This window comes from Ammodytes marinus (genome assembly GCF_949987685.1).
Source record: "Ammodytes marinus genome assembly, chromosome: 9".
NCBI classification, from domain to species: domain Eukaryota; kingdom Metazoa; phylum Chordata; class Actinopteri; order Uranoscopiformes; family Ammodytidae; genus Ammodytes; species Ammodytes marinus.
The window spans coordinates 13,685,383-13,700,755 of NC_137213.1; the positions used below are offsets into that span (position 1 = coordinate 13,685,383).

General features: G+C 41.0%; 1 protein-coding gene across 2 annotated transcripts in view; it reads left to right on the forward strand.

Annotated features, from left to right (window-relative positions):
• Nucleotides 1-15,373, forward strand: part of rock1 (Rho-associated, coiled-coil containing protein kinase 1) — a 40,145-nt gene that overhangs the window by 20,866 nt on the left and 3,906 nt on the right. For both annotated transcript variants that reach the window (XM_080034371.1, XM_080034372.1), the window contains exons 10-30: nt 932-1,091; nt 4,025-4,100; nt 4,270-4,358; nt 4,669-4,717; nt 4,844-4,979; nt 5,377-5,468; nt 5,577-5,823; nt 6,189-6,295; nt 6,446-6,596; nt 7,225-7,385; nt 7,633-7,817; nt 8,509-8,578; nt 8,668-8,771; nt 9,019-9,184; nt 9,313-9,406; nt 9,494-9,582; nt 9,882-10,073; nt 10,608-10,773; nt 14,614-14,684; nt 14,819-14,907; nt 15,013-15,091. In XM_080034371.1, coding sequence (XP_079890497.1) covers nt 932-1,091; nt 4,025-4,100; nt 4,270-4,358; nt 4,669-4,717; nt 4,844-4,979; nt 5,377-5,468; nt 5,577-5,823; nt 6,189-6,295; nt 6,446-6,596; nt 7,225-7,385; nt 7,633-7,817; nt 8,509-8,578; nt 8,668-8,771; nt 9,019-9,184; nt 9,313-9,406; nt 9,494-9,582; nt 9,882-10,073; nt 10,608-10,773; nt 14,614-14,684; nt 14,819-14,907; nt 15,013-15,091 — 2,573 coding nt within the window. The remainder of the gene's footprint in view (nt 1-931; nt 1,092-4,024; nt 4,101-4,269; nt 4,359-4,668; nt 4,718-4,843; nt 4,980-5,376; nt 5,469-5,576; nt 5,824-6,188; nt 6,296-6,445; nt 6,597-7,224; nt 7,386-7,632; nt 7,818-8,508; nt 8,579-8,667; nt 8,772-9,018; nt 9,185-9,312; nt 9,407-9,493; nt 9,583-9,881; nt 10,074-10,607; nt 10,774-14,613; nt 14,685-14,818; nt 14,908-15,012; nt 15,092-15,373) is intronic.

The following is a 15,373-nucleotide window of genomic DNA, read 5'->3' on the forward strand; positions in this document are numbered from 1 at the left end:
GCATTTCACTACCCGACAACCGTGTTTTCCATTTGACCTACTGCAGACAGTCGCAGGAAATTCTTGTAGACGAGCCATTCATTCAGTATCCTTTCCAAGACTGAACGTGATTCCTGCTCGGAGCAATAATTGGCAGCGCAGTGCTTTTGAGGCCAGCTAAGTGGGGGGAACAAGCCCATTGCAAATGTTAATGCACAGGGATTGACACTGGAGCAGAGAGAGATTTGACATGTAGAGCTAAATCCAGGAGCTATAGTCAGTATAGCTGGCTTTATATTTAATTCCTTCACTAGGCAGAAGTGAGCACTTTGGTGTTGGGTCACCCCTGTCGTTCCACTGGCTGACCCACTCTACTAGATGGCTGCTTTCCCTTGTTTTAAAAAATGCATTCAAAAGACACTCTATGATCCAGAGAACAAACTCTGCAGAGAAAAACTGAAACAGTTGCTTCTGTGTCTCTCTTAGGGGCGAAAAGTAATGCATTAAAATACCATTATGTATTAATATTGTTTCAAAATAAAAGAAACAGAACTGATGGGTCAAAGTAATTTGTTTGTGGATAACTGACCATTTCCCAGAACTTACATGAGCATACACATTAGATATATTTGCACACATTAGAAATGATTGATTATTTTGATTGTTGACATATATACTGGTATTCACATCATAAGCTTTTTTTGCTGCTGTGTTTTTAACAGCATAAGAACTTTTATGTTTCGCATAGTGTTTAGTCCCAATAGTCAAAGATTTGCCAGAAATTTCAGGAGCTTGTTTTGAAAGCTCTGTGTTTTTTTGAATTTTTATTTTGTATCATTGACTGCGCCTTTAACAGATAGTGACTCATTACGTCTAATGAACTGCTATGTCTTGCTATGTGTGTCATGTGTCATCATACATCTTCCATCTTTTTCGTTGTTTACCTGTGTAGCGGCTGCCCCGGTGGTGCCTGAACTGAGCTGTGACACCGACACCAGTAACTTTGATGACATTGAGGAGGATCGGGGCGAGGAGGAGACCTTCCCTATACCAAAGGCGTTTGTGGGCAACCAGCTCCCCTTCGTAGGCTTCACTTACTACAGCAATCATAAGTAAGTCTGCCTAGGGCTGGGCGATTAATTGAAATTCAATTTCGATTACGATTTTGGCTTCCCTCGATCATGAAAACAAGATAATCGTAATAAAACGATTATTATGTCGCACTCCGTGTCTTGTGTGGTAAATGCAGTGTGTGCTCTGCCCCGCCCGAACACTTTCACTTTCAGCGATTGCAGTGCAATGGTTTATTCAGCATAAAGTTAAAGTACTCGCCCAAGACTGATGTTAAATCGAAACACAAACGCCTTGCGCAAGCGAAATAGCAAGTTGCCAAATGAAACGTGGCGGTGGGTAACGGTGTCATTCACAGTGACACCTAGCCAGTGTGAGCCACCGCACAGAAAAGCCCTGTGGCTTTACGGCTAAAATGAACCGGGGATATCCTGCCCGTTAACGTTGTTGATGTGGAAGGCTTCCGCGATCGGGTTGCATTTCTTGAGCCTGGATACACACAGCCAAACTGACAACGCGACAAGAGAAAATATACAGTGATCCGCCTCCCTCCGTTAGTTTAAGTCTACAGCTGAACAAATTACAACAACCACCACGGACATCGTTTAAATAAAGCCTCTTGTTTTTATGATCATTAGGGCTTTGATGCAAATTCTGAAGTCTGAATATTACGTTGGCAGCTGCTGTGCAGTTTTTTTTTCAGCAATTCAACCTCAGGGTTCAACATAACTTTTTTTTCCTACTGGCCCGTCGGGCCAGTGGATCCGAGTTTTACTGGCCACTTGTATATTTTCACTGGCCCTGCACACACTTTTTTTTTCTTCATAATTTAGTGTCAATAATTATAATACCTGTATTAGAAAAATAAAGAAAGATAACCAGATCTAAAGGGAATATCTATACTGTAACAGTATAGATATTCCCTTTAGATCTGGTTATTTTTCTTTTAGTTAATTATATGAAATGTTGATATTGCTCATACACATAATATAAAACCAGGCAAACATATTGAATTAGAAGCCTACAACTGAAAGTATGTTGAAAGAGTGGGCCAGTATTTTAAAGTCCAGTAGTTTGATGGTTGTTTTTATTCTTGAATTTGGGCAGTTTAATGAATAGTTCACCTGCAGAAGTCATGTTCAAACATAAAAAAAAAATAAGAGATGAAGGTCTGATCATTCTTTGTGGTGTGGTAGGCTGTTTTTATTACTTTCTCTATATGCATTAGGGATGTGAATGTGTCGACCGAATGACCGGTTTTCCACTTGCGCTCAAGTTCACTTTAAAAATAGAATAGAAATCCGAAAATCAGTGGGTTATGCCGTTTTTTTAATGGGAGATTTCACCGTGTATGTGAGTTCACGTCTGGTCGTGAGCGCGCTGCAGGAGTGTCACTTCTCCATGAAGTGTCAGCTTCACGTAAGAGTCCGGTGTGGGACCATTTTTTCAAACTATTGATAAAAAACAATGCAGTGCAAAATACGCAGCATAAGTTAAACGCTCGTCTAAGACTATGACGTTAAATCACCTTAGAAACACACAAAACACACAATGCCTTCGTCCGATCACAGCAGCGTTTCACCGTGTGATCTCGCCAGTGAGTGAGCCGCCGCGCAGATGAACTGTGGTTTGTGGCTAAAATAATAACCGGGGATATTCTCCCCGTTAGCGATTTCAATGGGAAAGACTTCCGCGATCTGATTGAATGTCTCGAGCCTGAAAACACAGTGCCAAACTGCGCGACTATAGGAACTGTACAGTGAGCGGAGTCCCTCCGTTCGTTTCTGTCTACAACCGACACAATCACCGGAGACGCATTCACTGCGTTTAAATAAAGCCTCTCATTTGTATTACCATTGGGGCTTGGATGCAAATACTGTAACATTACGGCGGCAGATAAAGGAAAAGCGCAGTTATCATTTTCTGCACCTCAACCTCTGCTGTGGGAAGAAAGAAAGGGGGCAAAGCAAGTCGATTGATTTGTCGACTCGCAGGCGGACGGTAGGCAGCTCTGCCAACGGAGCGAGAGTGCACCCGCTTCTTGCTCCGCCTGTCAAAACGCCCACGCATCGGTTGTCCACTGGCCTTTCATTAAAAAATATATTTTATATTAGGTTTATTATATTGATTCTTAAATAAACACTGCTTTCATGACAACTCTCAACGCGCATTTCAATGAACCATGATGTAGTCTACAAAAAGATACTGAACTGTGATTGGCCAGTCACTGGCCCGGGCGGGACAGTGACTGGCCAATCAACTTGCCCTGCATATGATTTTACTGGCCCCGGGCCATCGGGCTATACGTTATGTCGAACCCTGAACCTGCACTGTAATAAAAAAAGGCAATGAGTTGATCTTTTTGTAGATTCATACCTCCTCAACGTGCAAATAAATGAGTTGTTCACAATCACATCCCTAGTCAAATATAAATGTTACTCTTAGATTGGAAGGTTTCACTGTTTATTTATTTAGGGTGGCTTTTTAGTTGTAGGAGCACATTTAGGAGTTTAATTTATGCAATGTTGAAAGAATTTACAGAATTTTCATTTTGGGGCATCCCTACAGTGAATAATTGTCTTTAATAATCGTGATTACAATATCAATCAAAATAATCGTGATTATCATTTTTGCCATAATCGAGCAGCCCTAAGTCTGCCTACTGTTGTAATACTGTTTTCATGATCACGTGCGGACTTGTTGGTTAGATTTCAACAACAAAGTGTGAAGCATGTCTTCAATTACAACCCTTAGAATTTCACTGCTTTCACAGTATAAATCAATTTGTCGTAGTAGACATTGTTTGACAAGTGACCCAGATATAATAAATCCTCTGCTTGCTTGTAAATTCTTTAATAATTCATAACATTGCCGTCTGCCATACTTATGTGGAGAAAAAGAGAGTTATTAGTTTTAATTTTAATATAATTGTTGTGGTTATATTTCAATAATTAAACATTTTCTCTCTTTCCAGCCTTTTGCGCAGGTCCTCAACCGCCACAAAGACCTGCGACAAACGCAGCAGCTCCACAAAGGAAGACAAGAGTCATGTGAGTAGACGGCTACAGAAAGAAAAGAAAACAACTTGGAGATATGATAAAAAATCTGCCAATCTTCCCTCTCCTCTCATGTCTTCAAATCCCTTTAATGCAGGCATCGTCAATAATGTCTTATCAATGCAGACCTAATTCATTCATTTAATTGTGTGTTTCTGTTTAGCTGGAAAACCTGCAGAAAAGGATCTACCAATTGGAGGAGCAGCTCCACAGTGAGATGCAGCTGAAGGACGAGTTGGAGCAGAAATGCAGGTATGGAACAGAACATTAATCCAGCCAGAAGAAAGTAGCTCCTTGCATTGTTCAAGTAGTGACAACAGCATTGTAGATAGAGGTTGCACATGCACTTCTTAATAAAGTAATAAAGTTTAAGATGCCTTATGACACTGTCTTCTCTGCCCCTTGGTTGCATAAGCGTACTTGATTGTTTTCTAAAGGGTAAAACAGACTTTTGTACACAGCAGTGTGCATGAGATTTTAATTTGACAGTAACTTATTATTCTTATTATAAAGGAATCCAATGTAGTTGTGTAACTTTCTCTCAAATTCTGTTCTCGCCCAGGACGTCAAACACCAAGATCGACAAGATCCTCAAAGAACTGGATGAAGAGGTTAAAAATGCTGACCCATTTTTATTTTATCTCAGCGTTTCTCTTAACGGACAGTTTATACATTTAGGATGTTTGCTGCTTTAACTGCAATTAATTGTTAATATGCATATGAAAAAAAAAACACAGGCAAACCTGAGGAAGAGCTCAGAGGCCGGCATGTCACTGCTGGAGAAAGACAAGATCATGATGCAGCACAGATTCACCGAGTACCAAAGAAAAGCCGACCAGGAAGCGGAGAGGAGACGCAATCTGGAGAATGAAGGTAAAGATGACATATTCTAACGTATTCAGACAGAAGTCAAGTGTCATTGTAGAGTGAAGCGGGGATGCAGCCGGTATCTGAGTTAGTGCATTCATCCTCCCTCTCACTATCATTTGATCTTGTTAAGACTAAGTGTGCCGCAAATGGATTTCCCAGTATCCTGGTATGACCCCCTGTTCACTCGCCAACTACAGATCAAGTTCACTTTTAAACCATCCACATGGTCTCTCTGACTTTGCCACTGATTGGCAACAGAAGACAAGCGCTAAGCCTAATTGAAGACTTTGGATTTTAATATGGAAAAGTCAGAATGTTTTTTTTATAAATAAATAGGTGCTTAAATGAAACCCTGCGTAATTGGTTCCCCATATGCTCTTTGGTTTGTCATTCTCTTCAGTGTCAACTTTAAAAGAGCAGCTTGAAGATATGAGGAAGATCAGCCAGAACTCTCAGGCCTCCAATGATAAGATTGTCCAGCTGCAGAATCAGGTATATACAGTATACACACATGTGCACACACACACATACTGTACAGTCTGAACAAGTGAAGGACAGCACTTTAACTTAACATGTTTCCCGCCTGTGTTTGATTGACAGCTGGAAGAGGCCAATGACCTGCTGCGAGCTGAGTCGGACACGGCGGCGAGGCTCAGGAAGAGCCACACGGAGATGGCCAAGTCCATGAGCCAGCTGGAGAGCCTGAACCGAGAGCTGCAGGAGAGGAGCCGCGGGGCCGACGGGGACAAGGCCGCGCTGGAGAAGGAGCTGCTGCTGCTGCAGAGCACCCTGGACTCTGAGAGGAGGAACTACAGCCAGGACTCTGAGGAGATCAGCGAGCTGCAAGGTGACCACACCACACTGACTATTGACAATCCAAAATGAAGAATGTCCAAATTAAGCTTTTTTTTATATTAAAAAATAAAATGGTTTAATGTTTATCCCAATACTCTCCCACTGGTGTCGTGGATAAAAATATGCCCATAGCAGTCAAATCAGTCTCTGACCTATCTGTCAGCCAGTAACCTTTTCATGGAAACAAGCCAATGAAATTCATGGAAATAGTGTAAAGAAGACAAGAAGACATTGTTAGATACATTCAAAGTGATCAGTTATCTGAACTGTTGTTATACAGGTTTTGCAAAGAAAATACTAGCATCATATCATAAGCATTATGGTGACCTTTTTTTGTCTTTATCCTCCTGTTCTCAGCGCGGATGGCAGGGCTGCAAGAGGACAACAAAAGCTTGAAGCTCAGCCTCACCAAAGCCGAGGCAGAACGCAAACAGGCCCAGGAGAGGAGCAATAACCTGGAGAAGGTATATACACCTTTAAGTACTAGTAGCGCCTGTTCATATTCGTAAGGGCTTTCACGGTGTAGACTTTTAGGAATTGCTGTTATGTGTATATGATGATGTGTGTTGAACTGGCTTCATGCTGTTTTGCTTGGCCGTTCCCCCTCCCAACAGGAGAAGAACAACCTGGAGATAGACCTGAACTACAAACTAAAGGCCTTGCAGCAGCGTCTGGAGCAGGAACAGACGGAGCACAGGGTGACGCGGGCACAGCTCACTGACAAATACGAGTCCATTGAAGAAGCCAAATCAGCTGCCACGAATGGTATGCCAGTACTCTGTCAGAGCATGCCCTGCCCCACTGTTTTTCAACTTGGCCTGTTGTGTTTGCCCTTTTTTTTTTTCTTGAGCCCTACTTGAACTTCTCTGGACTCTAAACTAAAGCAGTTTTTTACAATAGAATGATTGATGCCAGGTGATTTCTTGCCTTTCACCTAGTAACTTGCTGGGATAGACTCCAGGTCTCTTTCGCAAAATTTGCTTACCAGGACAACACTGTTCAATGTAATTTATAGAGAACAAGTCCTATTGGAAAAGATACATCTCAGAGTATCCCCAAATAGTTGAAAAATTTAGAAAAAACTGTCAGAAAATGTGCATTACAAGCTGACAATCTGATTATTTGTTAATCCAGCTCTGTCACATGTATTCAACTGATACTCTCACATTGCTAAATGATCAGAACACACACACAAGGTTCTTGCTGTTTCTTTCCCTCCATTACTCCGTATAGTTATTGCATATACAGTATATATGTATAAGCTGTTAGAATTGGTAAAAATATTGGCCGGATTGATTGTTCAGCGTGGATTCAGCACGTTTTTGTTTGACTTAAAATACTGTCGGCAGTAGAACAAGGAATGACTGTTATGTTGTTGCTGTCCTCCATTCAGCTGTTAAGCAGAAGATGTCCGAGGAGAACGTAGCGCGGATGCGAGCAGAGAGCCGTGTAGTGGAGGTGGAGAAGCAGTGCTCCATGTTAGAGTTTGACCTCAAGCAGTCTGTGCAGAAGATGGAGCAGCTGATGAAGCAAAAAGAACGTCTGGAAGATGAGGTGAGTAATCTCTCTCTCTCTCTCTCTCTCTTTTTCTTTCTTTCTTTCTTTCTTTCTTTCTTTCTTTCTTTCTTTCTTTCTTTCTTTCTTTCTTTCTTTCTTTCTTTCTTTCTTTCTTTCTTTCTTTCTTTCTTTCTTTCTTTCTTTCTTTCTTTCTTTTGGCAGTAAATATACAGCTCTATCAAAGATCTTTTGCCTTCCTGCGTGTCTAATGTCTCACCCCCTCATGTTTTCTTCCCTTCTCCAGGTGAAGAATCTGCGGATACAGGCAGAACACGAGTCGAGCAAGCGTGTGCAGGCTCAGAGCGAGCTGAAGGGCCGCATGCAGGACGTGGATCGCCTTCGCTGTTCAGAGAAGCAGCTCAAACAGGAGACCAACACGGCACTAGAGAGTAAACGCTCGCTGGAGTTCCAGCTAGCACAGCTGACCAAGTGAGTACTGCACTAGAATTGACAATTTTTTAATTGATTTAGTTAGTTTGTTTTCTTTGTCCTCGTGTAATGTGCTTAAATAAACCAAATAGTAATAAGGATACAAACTTGGAAAATTAGCATATAAAATTATTGTTTTCCTGAAAAATTGGAACGTTTAAGATTTACTCAAACATTCAACTTTTTAATCCCATTCATATATATTCATACTTATTCAACATTCAGATATCCTGTCCAGTGTTATTTATTTATACACTGAAACCATCTGGCTGTAGCTGCAGCCAGTAGCTCTGACTTTCTGATACTACTACACTTGCCAGTAATGCTCTTAAGAAGTCAATGTGTAAATTGCCATACAATTGCCTGCTTTTCCCAAACAAGTGCTATTATTCCAGCTTAGAGGGTGACTGCCAAAGCGGTTCTCTGACAATGTTAACAACAAAGTATTAGGCTTTACTCCGGGTCCAGCTCTATCCACTTCATTGTTGTAATCTTCTGGCTAGTGCTGCAGCCAGTGTTGCTAGTTATATTTTACTACTACAGGAGGAGGGGGGGCTTTAGAGGCTGGCTCTCTTTCCCTCATTCCTGAAGAGTGTTGCTTGGAAAGTGCTCCAACTTGTGACTATACAATTATCTAGATAGAGAATCTCTTCATGATCGTTCCTAATGTATCTGCTTGATGTGTTCCCAGACAATACAGAGGCAACGAGGGACAGATGAGGGAACTTCAGGACCAGCTTGAGGCCGAACAGTATTTTTCTGTAAGTATTAAGTCTCGCATTGTCTCTGTCCTCTTTTATTTAGCGTGAACGCCACATGCTAAAGCTATCTGTCTCTCCGCTCTCTCCAGACGCTTTACAAAACTCAGGTCAAGGAACTAAAAGAGGAGATTGAAGAAAGGAACCGGCAGGTACAAGACGCTCACAAGAAGGTGCAGGATTTGTGCGGTGAAAGGTGAGAGACTAAAACTCTATGGGCCAGTTTCACAGACATGGATTAAGCCTAGTCCTGGACTAAATGGAATTTTGAATGGAGATTGTCCATTGAAAGTACAATTTAGTCCAGAACTAGGCTTAATCCATGTCTGTGAAACCGGCCCTTAATGTATTGTTATAACCACACACAAACATTGATTATCGGTTAATGGTTTGATTCGTTGTGAGTGAGTGACACTTACATGTGTTTTTGTTTCCGCACAAAGGGACTCCCTGTCTGCCCAGCTGGACTTGACAGTGACAAAGGCTGAATCGGAGCAGCTTGCCCGGGCACTTCAGGAGGAACAGTACTTTGAGCTCAGCCAGGAGAACAAGAAGGCAGGGACTAGACATAAGCAGGAGGTTGTGGAAAAGGAGGCTACTATTGCACGGGTGAGCAAATCCCTGCATTTTTTTTTCCTACCCAAAAACTGCTGTATTATCCCCCCTCAACAGTGTATAGTAACTTGTACATTTAGTGAGGTGGAAAAAGTCAATGATATTGAATTTTTGTCTCGCAGCTTGAGGATTCCAATAAAACTCTGACCAAAGATGTGGAGAACCTCAGCAAGGAGAAGGCTGAGTTAAATGAGAAGCTTCAATCTCAGGAGGAAGGTACTGTCCCTTCCCTGACCTATGCTGTCTCTTTGCTATATTATATTTAGCTCGATGTACTAGCGACATTTTCTTTTTTCTTGACAGAATATGTCGCTCAGAAGGAAGAGATCACAAGTACAATCAAGGCCAACTACGAGAAGATCCTCAACACAGAGCGCACACTCAAGACTCAGGTTAATATGCTATTTTTTTCATTGAGAAGATATTTGCGGACACAAGTCGTACAAGCACAGAATGGTTGCACATGCTTTCCCAACTAATATTAATGTTATTACATCTACGGTGCCCACCCTCTCTTACCATTGTGTTCTTGAGCAAGGCACCTTAGCGCAAAACTGCTCCAGGGGCACTGCACCTGTGGCTGTTGAGTTCGGTGTGGGAGGGATCTATGCAAAAAGATAAATGTCAATGTGGCCTTGTGTTAATTGACAAATAAAGCAATTTAACTTATGTTCATACCTCCGCTTTTCAGGCCGTGAACAAGCTGGCAGAGATCATGAACCGCAAGGACATGAAGCTGGACCAGAAGAAGAAGGGCAGCACGGCCGACCTGCGCAAGAAGGAGAAGGAGAACCGCAAGCTTCAGCTGGAACTGAACCAGGAGAAGGAGAAGTTTAACCACATGGCCATCAAGTACCAGAAAGAGTTGAGCGAGATGCAGGCGGTAAGTCACATAAGTATCAGGATACTCAAAGCCCCTGTAAACCCAAATCCACAAAATCCTTCTAACTTTGTAATTTGGGGAGTTAGAGAAATGCTAAGTAAGCATCCGAAAGGAGTGATGCACATTTATCAATGCTCTAGTTCTTATGATGTATAAGTATCAGGCCGGGCTGTGCTCTGGTTCTTACGATAAATTAAGTATTTTTGAACCAATCACGGCAGTTCTCTGCCCGAACAATGACTGTCATTGTTCGGGCAGAGAACATGGAGAGCGTTTTGATACAGCCATTGCCCACACAGTCCTGGTAAGCGTTCTAGACACTTTCATAATATTGATGAACATTAATTTTCTATCAGATTCAGATTTTGTTAAAGCTTTTTGAGACACCCATCTTTGAGATCATATATTGATTTTTACTATTTTAAACCAGGTTTGCAGAGGCTTTAAGCCCTCTAAACCAAATCTAATAAAAAGTAAAATTATTTTTTTCAACCCAAATTTCCCTGATTTTCTTTTTTTTTTTTTTTTTAACAGCAACTGTCAGAGGAATGCACGTATCGCAACGAGCTTCAAATGCAACTGGACAGCAAGGAGAGCGACATCGAGCAGCTCCGGGGGAAACTCAACGACCTGCAACTGCGGATGGATATCACTAGTGTCGCCAGTTTGCAGACAGACGAGACAGACAGCAACCTAGCAGGTAAGGTCACCAAACAGCCTAACTGTACTCTGCTCCTGTTTTCACTGTGCATAAGAAACTCAAGTCCCAATCGCAGGATACCACGGTGACTGAAGTCTGAAAAAAGTTTCCAAATCAACTTGTAAATATCTAAATAGTGTGGGAAATTTAGTAGAAATACGTTAAGTATTGGATTACTGTTCAGTGTTTTCCCCAGAAAATGTCGAGATGGTCACTGTCCAGGGACATGGGAGGCGTGGAAAATGTTGGCGGTATTTTGCACAAAGATGCTAGCCTGGCTCCGCCCGCCTACCTTCTTCCGCTCAATTTTAATTTCACTTCAGTAGTCAGTCTTGGGGTGGGGTGTGTTCATGGAATCTGCTCGTCCAAATTTTTGGTTATCCAATCAGCGAACAGAGCGAGTAACTGAGAACGATGACGTCAAAGTCGCGCTCCAGTTTCAGTTGAATGCTGCGTTCCTTTATACTCGGAAGAAGGAGATTTCCGACTTGGTAGTTCCGAGTTCCGACCTGTCTGTATTCCAGTGCTCGGGAAAGTATGGACGTCTGCAACCTTTCTCATCTAAATAACTAAACATTAGGTTCTAGCAAGTTACCGTTGCCATGTATAGATATGTAGTGAAGTCGGAAATTGCCGAGCTCCCTGTACAACTGAAACGCACAGTCAGAAGCCGGCTCATGACATACAGTACGTCTGACCAAACGTGATGCGATTGGTTGGCTAATCCAGAGTGGCACTGGGCAGATCCAGTTTTAAACAGATAGTTTTAAACTTCAACAGACACCCGCCTCCAAGTGAGTGAACGTTTGCCAATTGCAGCACTTCCAGACCTTCTGTACAAATGAAATGAAGTATGATGGTCTGGTTGGACCAGGCTACAAAGATGCCAATGTGCAGTAACGAAATAAACAACTGCTTATTTGAATACAAAAATACAACAGACACTGACCTTACAGTTGTGCAATTTTGTTTGCTATGTGCAGGTACACATTTTGTGCAAACATGCAGACAGTACAAAGCACAATTAAAGGAAACTTCTACTGTTTTGGTGCAATACCATGCAGACATACTACATACAAATAATGGACCATACACTTAACATGTGTATGCACATCAAAGTGCAAATTCAACTTTTTAAAGTTCCTTTTTGGATGGGGGTTTGTTGTGCGATTATTGTGGACAATAGGCCTACTGTGATGCAATAGCCTATAATTCATTAATGGTTATTTTGAGCCTACTTGCTTGATTTATTTTTAAAGACAGAGGTTATTAGTCGTTTTGGAACATGTATTTCCCAATTTAAAACATAAAAATAAAGCAGCATTGAAAATTCAGAAAATAAGGGTTAGGGTTAGGGGGTCTGTCGGTAGTCAAGGCAGGGGGCTTGCGTTGCTAAGCCTTAGCCATAAAGCGCTGGGGGAAACACTGACTGTTCTTAGAAATGTTAGACCTGGTGGATGCAAAAGGTAACCTGCCAACTGTATGAGATATGCTCTTTGAATCATGTTGTCATTAGACAGAAAGCAACAGAGACCTTTTTGTTTTTTTGGTACTTGGCATTTTACCATATTCAAACCACTTTTGTCCATTGAACAGCTTGTGGTTTGGAGTTAACCCATTGATGACGGCTGCTGCGCGACGCCACATTGTATCTCCTGCCTGATGCTGCATAGCGCAGCATTGTTACTTTATCTAATTTTCATGGTGCGCACAGCATATAATGCACCGTCATTGGTTCAAATACACATAAGGTGGGTTTTGTTGATTTTTTAAGACCACGTGACCACCCAAAAGTTGTGCGGTTTGCCGAAAATAACGTCAATCTAAAAAATAAATAAAAACAATAAAAAAAAATCTGCGATAGTGTATTACAGAACAGTTAGTGGCGTTCGGAGCGCAGAATCTAGGTCTACTATAGACTACTGACGAAAATCACACAACACATTGTATCTATTTATTAACAATATATGAATTTAGGCTATATTTTGCTGCTCCAACTCAAATTCAGCCCAGCCAGGCGATAGTTAAGTTTCAGTTTCGTTTTCATCTCCGTGGTGTACAGCCGTTTGGACCAGCTGATCGGTTTCCGACAGTGTGGGTCAGTCTGCGTTCCAGCTGTACTAAGAAGTCGGATTTATTGTGCCAGTGATAATTAAACTAAATAATAAAATAAAACTATCTCCTCCTTCCTATATCTGTCTATCTTTATCTCTCCACTGCACACTCAGTCACTACTATCCATGCTAAAAGGAAGCAGGATTGTAACCTCATTTAGCACATTATTTTTAAATATTTTATATTATTGATTCTTTTTTTTCCTCCCCCATCTAATTTTGCCGATTTTTAGAAAAATGTGTTGGTTTGTAAGCGCTAAGGGAGCATGTTTAAATAAAACCTGCGAACCTTACCTTTTAAATGTATTTTATTTCATGTTTCTATGTGCTACACAGGCTTAGATATTAAGGTTTTGGTAGACGTTGACAATTCATACAATTTTTTCAGAAAACCCTCAGGCATTAAGGACATGCATCTTAGACTGCCATAGTCATCAATGGGTTAAGTACATTAAGGAGAAAGAGGCTGAGGCAGTCTCTAACACATCTAAATGAACAAACATTGTATTTCTGTTTGTCATATATGCTGGTGTCTTCGGTTAAATAATTCTCTCTTTATTTCCCTCATGTCCAGCTGGTTCTCCTTGCTCTTCTTATCTTTGTAACTTCTATTCCTTTCCCTCTGTGAGTAACTGAGTGGCCGAGCCCGTCTTGCCTGGCCTGCGCTGCAGCTGCTGTGTGTTTTTGTCTTTTTGTCCCCTGATTTTTCTGAAGTATTATTTTGCCAGAGGTGGCAAAGCCCATCTCTGTTGTGGGGTAAACACTTTTGAAAGACGCCTGATGGAGTGGAGAGAATAATATCTTTCCAAAATTGTCAAACTCGTCCGACCCACAAAATATATAAGACTAACTTTAATGGGTACATTGAGCAACGATGCTGGCAGTGAATTTGCTTAATGTCTCTCAAGCCAGCTCTAATGATAAAGTAACCAAATCACATGGATACATACTAGACTACACCCTGTGTGAGGTTTACCCCCTCACACTCAGCACCTTTCAAAACATGTCTTGAAACCAAAAAAGGCAGTTTTTAATTCATTGCACTGTGTGTTTCAAACACTTAACACTCTTAATTGTTGTGTGGTTTTTTGATTTGTCGGCATGTTCACCTAGAAACACTGCTCGTTTGGACACCAAGGCCTCCCTCACATTTAGAAGACAAGCCCCTCTTAGTTCACTGTACCTGTTCAACTTGTTTGTTTACAGCTGCATGCACTTGAATATTATAATTTAAATAATGTATTTAACCTGCAATGCACATAGTTGTTTCTATGAAATCGGTGAGGTATCAAGGTAAATGAGAAAAAATAAATACCAATTCCTGCTACATCACTCCTATATAAGAGTTTTTAACCCAATTTGAAATAATAAAGTATTGTGTGCTCTGTTAACATGCTGTAAAGAAGGAGATGTCTAATATGTTTTCCTCCTGCACGGGGAGTGTGTAGTAGTAGTAGTAGCAGCAGCAGCAGCATCATGGGATAAATAAACTAATTTCTTATAACCTGCTCCAGTGCAGTTAACATTAACACTGGCAGAACTCCTTTAGGGGTTTGTTCAGTGTTCTGAAACAATTATGATGTTCTTCACTTAACTTTGGAATTTTTTTCCCCCCAGTTGAATTGAGTTTGAACACTGCATGGCATTGTTTTACCCGCAGTGCATTTAGTTCATTGTATACATTTGTAATTTTTGTTTTTTATTTTTCATCTGGGCTGCTTTTCAGAATCTAGATTGGAGGGTTGGCTGTCCATTCCTAACCGTGCTAATATCAAGCGATACGGATGGAAGAAGCAGGTATGTTGTGTTTATTTGGCGTTTCCTCTCCGTGCCTGTATTGTGTCGAAGTATGTTATGGTTTGGCGAAGAATGCTGCCAACCCCTTGAGGGCAATCTCTGTCTTCCTCTCATTGTCTTCTGGCTTGTTGCAGTATGTGGTGGTGAGCAGTAAGAAGATTCTGTTTTACAATGACGACAAAGATAAGGAACAGTCCAACCCCTCAATGGTACTAGATATCGAGTAAGTCTTTTTTGTTTTTTGTCTATTGCAAGATGAGTTATCCAAAGACAGTAAAGGTAAGAGTGTTTTTGATGCACTTGCTAAAATTGTGCTTTTATTTTGTAGCAAATTGTTCCACGTGAGACCAGTCACACAAGGAGACGTGTACCGGGCTGAGACAGAAGAAATTCCGAGGATATTCCAGGTTGGAGGCTTCTTCCTGTCCTGCAAGACAGAATTTTTTTAATTAACTTTATTTACACTGAAGTGCATAGACAGTCAGACATGGCAATCCAAAGACAATAGAAAATACACATGAAATGAGGATATGTCAGACAACAAAAATAATATAGAATAAAAACAAATAAATAAATAAATGGGTGACTTCTTTCAACAATGGTGAAAGATGACAATTCTCAAATAAATAATTCTGAATAAATGTTAGTTACTGAAATTATTTTCTTATTTTTAACACATTTGAGACTAA